General features: G+C 40.8%; 1 protein-coding gene across 1 annotated transcript in view; it reads left to right on the top strand.

Moving 5' to 3' along the window:
* Positions 1-448: 448 nt before the first annotated feature.
* Positions 449-8,681, top strand: part of LOC129855710 (proline-rich protein 12-like) — a 47,209-nt gene continuing 38,976 nt past the window's right edge. Inside the window, exons 1-2 of the mRNA XM_055923655.1 lie at positions 449-934; positions 8,464-8,618. Coding sequence (XP_055779630.1) covers positions 852-934; positions 8,464-8,618 — 238 coding nt within the window. The 5' untranslated portion in view covers positions 449-851. The remainder of the gene's footprint in view (positions 935-8,463; positions 8,619-8,681) is intronic.

Here is an 8,681-nt window from a genome sequence, read left to right as displayed (position 1 = left end):
CGGTAGGCGGGCCTTCTGAGCCGGTTAGAGATGATCCAATCGCTGATTACTTTGTTATGTACAACACCCCTGGCAGTCTCCGACTGAAGTATGTAGCGAACATAGAGCAGCCAAGTAATTCAGTTTGATTCGTCAGGCAACCACGGGGGAAACGAGTGTACTGTATTACCGTCTGGGAACATCAATCCTAGACAATAGTGCAGATCTAGCGCCCACTATCGGCTGCCTAGGCTACCAATATTGGGGAGGGGGTGTGTGTAAATGCATTTTGGAGAGGGAACTGGCAAGCCAAAATATAAACAATAGACACTGTTGCTATAATAGATTCGCCCCCTTATATATATATATATATATAACACAAATATTTTAGAAATGCAATACTTCAACAACGTAGGGGACAGGGGATGGTAAGAGAGCGTGCTTCAGTCTAGAGTGATAAATGGGCACCAAATATTTTGATTTGCACAGACTGGTTTAGACTACGCGCTAGCATCAGCTGAATCGCTGGTTGTGCCTAGAAGGACAATAGACATTGAAATATATATAGCGGGCTGAAGAGGGGAGGGAAGGAAGAAACCGGATTTTTGTGGTGGTGGTGGTTGGTGTGACCCCCCCATCCACCCCTCCTCTCTCTTTATCCTCCATATCCCCCCTCCTCCTTCCCTCCATTCCTCTCCCCCTCCGTGCTGGTCGCAGTCTTGAGGACTTGCTAGTGAATCGGGAGAATTAAACAGACACTGAGCAGAGGGGAAAAAAGGATACAGGGAGAGATAGCGTGCGAGAATTTAAGACATCTCCTCCCTCCCCTACCCTTCACCATCTCTCCATCTTCATCATTCGTCTTTTCTTTAATGGAAAGAAATTATCCTGGTACAGGGTTCGGTGATTTGGGCGCTGGTACGGGATGGAGTTACGAGAGATCGGCCAAGGCAAGGTAAGCATTTGTACCCGTACATGTGCGCCCTCATACATAGGATGCATACATATGCTTGGCTTGCTGTAACAATGCCCATGCCGATAAAGGCAATGCAATCCGGGCTCCCTCTATCGTTCCGTTCATATATATAGATTACATTGTTTGCAAGCGCCAGGTAGGCTGTAGCAAGGCTATCAGTATTGTCATTAGCAAGATGGGTGGGGGGTCTTGAAAATGCAAGGAACGCGATTGAGAGTTAATGCGTGATACGGAAGGTAGACCGAGACATAAAAAACGAGGGGGGAGAGGGGCGAAAAGAGGGGGGATGGGTTGGACTTGAGAGGATATAGCTAGCTTTAGCTGGCTAGTGTATAATCAGAAATGGAACAAACATAATTTAATGATATTTGCAGAGAGCATTTGTATTTTTCACAACATTCCATAATTATATGAATGCATACTGGGTTGTCTTTACTAATGCATTGATTTCGTAATATGTTTACAAAGCAATGGTTGGTGCTAATTAGCTATACAAACCAAATGTATTTGACAATGCAACGTTTGTAGCTAGGCTACTGTCGGCAGTTTACTGTAGCTAGCACACTGTCTACAAATGAAATGGCCTTTATGCTAGAAATGGTGGTGCTGCAGGGTTGCTTTTCTCCGTCTCACATTCTCGGTAATACACTTTAGGATGAGTGAAGGCTAAATCAAATCACGATATGCAGCTGTCATCAAACAATTGAATAAACACTTTCCATAACTTAGCTAATATCAGTGATCATCTAGTGACAGCTACCATACCAGTGAATTCTAAGGTATTTTAATTAACTCACTCTGTAAGCACGACTACATTACATCCCATTATTAAAGCAGCAGCAGCTGCAGCATGGATATTAGTGCAAATCTTCTGCTGTTGGGATAACCCCTAGATAACTTTAAGTCTAGCAATTGTATTGATGGAAACTTCGATAAATTGGTAACGGTACACCGTGTATAATAACTGTATAACTTCACTCTCAAGTTTACGTGATAGGCGTATTATTAACAGGTGCAATGATAGGTGTATTACTTTTTTTTTGGCACCAACTGCATTTTTATTCATGCGAGAAAAACCTCTACTAGCTAGCCATTTTGGGGTAAAGTTAGCTAGCTTAAAGGTACAGGTAACTGTTGTCTTTGCTAGCTAACTAACGTTAGTTGTTCAATTCAAGTTAAATGATTCGGCATATCGACTCAATGCTGCAGGTCTTTGGCAACAAAGTAAAAACATAAGAATCGATCATAAACACTAACATATGCCATTAGCTAAAACGATGGCTTGTGTGATGTTTGCTAGAACTCACTACCCATCTAGCTAAATCATGTTATGCGGTATTGAGAGACAAGTTGGCTAACTCTAACCACCGAACGTTAGCTAGCTAACATTAACGCGTTAGCTAAGCTTACGAGCGTACTGGTAAAATATCTCAATAATCTTTAATTTCCGTTAACGCATGAATTAAAACGGGAATGATATACTGTAAGAAGATTAATATAACGAAATGTTACAATGTTTCACATTTTGTTTCTTAAAACGCACAGTCTCTGTGTTTTAATGAATTGGGGCCTACTTACATTTCAAAGGCTACCCGGCTACGCACATTACCAGTCGTCGCCGGGACAACCAAATCAATCTTGCTACAGAACGTACGTTTCATGTAGCAACAGTGTAGCTCGCAGTAAACACCCGTTTATTTGGATAATTTATTTTTCAAACGCAGATACTGTGAAATTCCAGGTTGGCGATAAAATGTAATATTAGCACAATACCATTGCATAATGGTAGTAAGGGACAAGTATTAGTCCCACAAGCAAATGTTGTATTCTGACTGAGCGTGTGCATGGAGTAATTGCTGCAAGTCATAAAGCCCTAGATCGTGCCCTCTATTACAGTGTCATTCACTGGTAGTGCCACTTATTATATTGTCCTTATAAAGTTTTACCATATTTGTTATTTTGGGCCTGAATACTCATTGGTTCCTCAAAGATGTAAATGATTAAATCACTGCACAAACCAATTCAAATCTATAGTAATTGCTTATGCAGAATATATGACTGTATGTAACCTTGGTAACTGACAGTGTTGAGATACATAAAATACAGTAAGTAGTAGGCTACATACAATGTTGTATCTTTGATGAACCAAGGAGTATTTAGGCCCCAAAACAATAATCATATATATATAAAACACTGGTCAGCTGTTCTAGCCTAGCCAGCTGTTTTTTTATGGCTGAATCCCAGATTCAAGGGCATCTCCAAGCCCACATGCAGATTGATGTAGTCCTGGTGTTCTTATGATGACCTTATGCTCCCTAATGTGGGATTGGCTGGCTGCCTTTTTCGCAAAAGGGTAAGGAACAGAAACTACTACTACTTTACTGTTCTAGGGTAATGAACCGAACCAACATTGGATGACAGTTACAAAATATTTTCTCTTCAGCCATATTGATTGACGTGAATACATTTATAGAAACCTTTATTTTAATGTGCAATACATATTTGAATATGTTAATTACTTGTATGAGTAATTTAATCAGTTAATTGATTGTATGAGACTGGATGGTTGCACCTATTGTGGTATCATAAATGTACATGCTTGCAGGTAGTCTTGACACCATTTTGGTAGTCTGGCCCATTGGTAGTCTGAATGATATTGTATTGTAACAACAGCAGAGTTCCAAAACAATGCCATCTGCTGCACTCAACTAACCATAGCAATAATACCAGTAGAATACATTTGTTTAGCTCAGAATTTCCATACCAAGCTCTTACCAACTCTTACTAGTACCAGACATGTCTGTAGAAGACAAATGTCTAGTGTATTAAACTAGTGAGCCTATTATCATCATACAACTGCCCGGACGGAACGGCAGGGTGAAATGAACTGTGGTTGATTGCGAAAGCAGTCTTAATGAAGGATTAATAGCTCCCCCTCCTTTATTTATCCCTTCTTTCACAATCTTGAGGACTGCAGCTCACTCCATCATGGTTATACGGCCTGACAGAGAATTGGAGAGAAGGGGAGGGTGTGGGAGAAGAGATGTAATGAGGGTGGAGGAGAGGAGAAAAGAAAGAAGGAATGGTTGAATTTGAAAGAGAGGGGAGGAGATATAGGGAGGAGTGGAGAGAAGATGACCGGTTGAAGGAGGAGGAGAGAGAAGAAGAGTGATAAGGATAGGAGGGTGAGTGAGCAGTCGTAAGAGAAGTCTGTAGAAGGGGAGAGAAAAGATTGGGAAGAGGTGGAGAGGTTGTGCGCTCATTTGAAAAATGCATCTGAGCAGTACAAGAGATTAGCACTCAACTAAATACATACTATTGATTCATTTGCTCTGCCCATTGAATTCTCAATTTACATATATTCTGGGAAAGTCGAATTACTGAACCTGACTGCATCTGGTTCTAGTATTTAGTGTCTAGTTCCAGAACTATTAATTTCAATGGAACCCGTTTCTTAAACATAGAAATTCACATTTAGGGATTAGGGTTCAGTTTGATATTTTAGAATTTAGCCATAATTATTTCTATTGTCAACATATTATGAAAATTTCAATAGAATATATGGATGTGTCAAACTCAAGAATACTGAACACACTGATGGGTCATATTCAGAAATAATTAAACCCACACACACACACACGTTGATTCCTGAGTCAGAGAGTGGCATACGCTAACCGAGCCGTGGTTAAACTTAGCACTGCTGCGGAGGAGGAGTCAGCGTCCGACACACTCAGACAGTCACCACACTTTTATCAATAAAACCACTATGAGTCTTGCCTCACCACTTTGTTGTCCAGCCATAACCACTCACCTCTGCTGCTAGCTGTCTATGCATGTCTGGGGAACAGCATTTCCAGTCAGCTAAGGTGGTTAGCCACAGTCACACGATTGGTTGATTGGTGACAGAGTGGTGGCCAATCAACATCACATTACACTGAAGAGAACCAAAGGGTGATATAGTGGTTTTCTCGTTTGAGCAAAATACAATCCTCCGTCCTCCCTCCTCCATGACCCGGAAACCAATGAGTGGTCGAGGAGTGTGTAAATTTGCTTGCAGGCAAACAGAAGACAGTCCTCCCCCCATAAGCATTTCGCTACACTCGCCATAACATCTGCTAAACATGTGTATGTGACCAATAAAAATTGATTTGATTTGATGGCCTCATTTTGTCGAGGAAGCGTATAGTAACTTTAGAAGTGTATCCTACCTGAAGAGTTTTGAAATCACACCCCCTTTGAATCAGCTATTGTTTTATCAATGGAGAAAAGTATGCAAAAATTTAAAAACAATATGCTACTTATCCTTTTATCTATAAAAGGTCTTGCACTGGCTTAATGGTTTTTATCAGTTTATACATTTAATTTGGGATTCCACCCTGTAAACTTAATTTGCCTGATGACGCGCGATTGGAGAAGGAGAGTCTCAATTCATACAAGCCATTTTCATCCACTTTCCCACTCCTCGCCACCTCTCCTCAATTACCTTTGACCTTTTTCAAAAGGAGGCAAGAGAGGACACAGGAGGCGAGCAAATCTAATTGATAAAATGCCATGGTTTTTGGGCGGTTCAAAAATAGAACCACAGGATAGAGGTTGACCGATTATGATTTTTCAACGCCGATACCGATTATTGGAGGACAAAAAAAGCCGATGTCGATTAATCGGCCGATTTTTTTAATGTATTTGTAATAATGACAATTACAAATATACTGAATGAACACTTATTTTAACTTAATATAATACATCAATAAAATCAATTTAGCATCAAATAAATAATGAAACATACGTTCAATTTGGTTTAAATAATGCAAAAAAAAAGTGTTGGAGAAGAAAGTGGAAGTGCAATATGTGCCATGTAAGAAAGCTAACGTTTAAGTTCCTTGCTCAGAACATGAGAACATATGAAAGCTGGTGGTTCCTTTTAACATGAGTCTTCAATATTCCCAGGTAAGAAGTTTTAGGTTGTTGTTATTCTAGGAATTATAGGACTATTTCTCTCCATACCATTTGTATTTCATATACTTTTGACTATTGGATGTTCTTATAGGCACTTTAGTATTGCCAGTGTAACAGTATAGCTTCCGTCCCTCTCCTCGCTCCTACCTGGGCTCGAACAAGGAACACATCGACAACAGCCACCCTCGAAGCAGCGTTACTCATGCAGAGCAAGGGGAACAACTACTCCAAGTCTCAGAGCGAGTGACGTTTGAAACGCTATTAACGCGCACTCCACTAACTAGCTAGCCATTTCACATCGGTTACACCAGCCTAATCTCGGGAGTTGATAGGCTTGAATTCATAAACAGCAGAGCTGCTGGCAAAACGCACGAAAGTGCTGTTTGAATGAATGCTTATGAGCCTGCTGGTGCCCACCATCGCTCAGTCAGACTGCTCTATCTTAGAACATAATAACGCACAGAAATACGAGCCGTAGGTCATTAATATGGTCAAATCCGGAAACTATCATCTCGAAAACAAAACATTTATTCATTCAATGAAATACGGAACCATTCCGTATTTTATCTAACGGGTGGCATCCATCAGTCTAAATATTCCTGTTACATTGCACAATCTTCAATGTTATGTCATAATTACGTAAAATTCTGGCAAATTAGTTCGTAACGAGCCAGGCGGCCCAAACTGTTGCATATACCCTGACTCTGCGTGCAATGAATGCAACGCAAGAGAAGTGACACAATTCCACCTGGTTAATATTGCCTGCTAACCTGGATTAATATGCAGGTTTAAAAATATATACTTCTGTGTATTGATTTCCTCGTGAGGCAGGTGGTTAGAGCGTTGGACTAGTTAACCGTAAGGTTCCAAGATTGAATCCCTGAGCTGACAAGGTAAAAATCTGTCGTTCTGCCCCTGAACAAGGCAGTTAACCCACTGTTCCTAGGCCGTCATTGAAAATAGAATGTGTTCTTAACTGACTTGCCTAGTTAAATAAAGGTGTAAAAAAAAAAACGATTTCCAATTGTTATGAAAACTTGAAATCGTCCCTAATTAAATCGGCCATTCCGATTAATCGGTCGACCTCTACCACAGGACTTTAAAAGTTAACAGTTAATAATACTTTCTTTATGCATAATAGTTTTGAGTGTATTCCACATTAATGAATGAAGGAAAGAATATAATTTAAATCTAGAGACTTCACTGCACTGTAGTGTGGTGACTTCATGACTATGCCCAACCTTTGATTTCTTGACTCTGTGGAGATTGTCTGTTCTCTGAGACTCTGGCTGCATCCCAAACGGCACCCTATTGCATCCCAAATGGCACCCTATTCCTACATAGCGCCATACTTTTGACCAGGCCATTTGGAACACTGTCTCTATGTTTGGGTGTTGTTTTTCTCCTCTGTGCAAGGAAGTGATTGGAAGTGGGGGTGATTGTTAAAAATCTTTCTTTTCATTCAGACTTTCATTCGAATGTTGCTCCCAGTGCAATTCAGAGGCTGATATTGATGAACAATCCCCTTATTTTGAGTGTTAGGTTACCCTGTGTAAAGTGCAAGGCTCAGATTTTATATGGGGTGGGCTGGAAAGGGCGATATTTCCCTTATACAGTATGGAGTATACCCAAGTGAACAACTCTACAAGAGAGTATAGGTAGATTAGAAAGGTAATCCATCACCAAAGCCTGGGAGACACTGTCAGCCGGGACCAGAATGCATTGTTGTTGTTGAGGCTTTGTGGTTAGAACAGGATTTTATCTGAAGTCCGTGCAGAGAGCCTTGCATTTGCTGATTCCTTCACACTACTACTAATGGAAGGACACTTTAGACATTTTTCCATTTGCCATGCCATCACCATTTTGTTGGATGTTTACAGTTATTTTGGTTGGGAAATGAACAATTTATTTGTTATTTGATAACAGGAGGTGTTATGGAAAATGCTGTAAGCTTTCAAGAAAGTAGCCGTATCTAGGCCTAATTGAAGATGATGGGCTATCAGTAATATCCTGTACGCACAATACTTCTCTTGCCTCACTATTCGTATGCAACCCTCAAATTCAGAGCTTGACCTCAAAGTCAGTTTTACTGCTTTTTTTTGTTCTTTGTTCTTCTAGTAATCAGGAACTGATTTAGACCTGGGACATCAGGTCGGTGCAATCAGGTTGAAAATAAAACCAGCAGTACTCTGGACTTCGCAGAGTAAGATTTTAATATCCCTGGTAAACAACACGAGTATCCCATTTCGGATGTATCAAGTCTGCAGCACTTCTGGTTTTCATGATTGATTGATTGAAGGACTAGGAGACAACATTACATACATTCACCCTATAATCAGAGACTGATTCAGACCTGAGACACTAAGTGAGTGGACTCTCTGGCCAATTAATTAGGCCACATTAATCAATCAATTATCTACCAAAGAGAAAAGAAAAACAGCTGTACTGCAGATCTCGATACCAGGATTTAGATAACCCCGATACAGAAGAATAATGCATCTTTTCATTATTGAATGATTCATTTTTCTCCCCTTTCTCCCTTCTTTCCTCAGCCTGGTGTATGGGAGTTCTAGGTCCTCCCATCCGGACTCAGAGCTGCTCCATCGCCAGGCTTATGGCACACCCCACCCTCTGCAGGGCTACGCAACCAATCACCATCCTGGTAGCTCTGGACAGGGCGGGGCATGGGGGGCTGGGCGGAGTCTAGGTAAGGGGCCAGGCTAAGATGAACCTTGATTCAAATGTAAAATTGAGGTCTCTGCATGATGCC

The sequence above is a fragment of the Salvelinus fontinalis genome, chromosome 5, assembly GCF_029448725.1.
Source record: "Salvelinus fontinalis isolate EN_2023a chromosome 5, ASM2944872v1, whole genome shotgun sequence".
NCBI classification, from domain to species: domain Eukaryota; kingdom Metazoa; phylum Chordata; class Actinopteri; order Salmoniformes; family Salmonidae; genus Salvelinus; species Salvelinus fontinalis.
The sequence above is the reverse complement of the archived record's forward strand: the minus strand, read 5'-3'. Positions and strand labels throughout refer to the sequence as shown.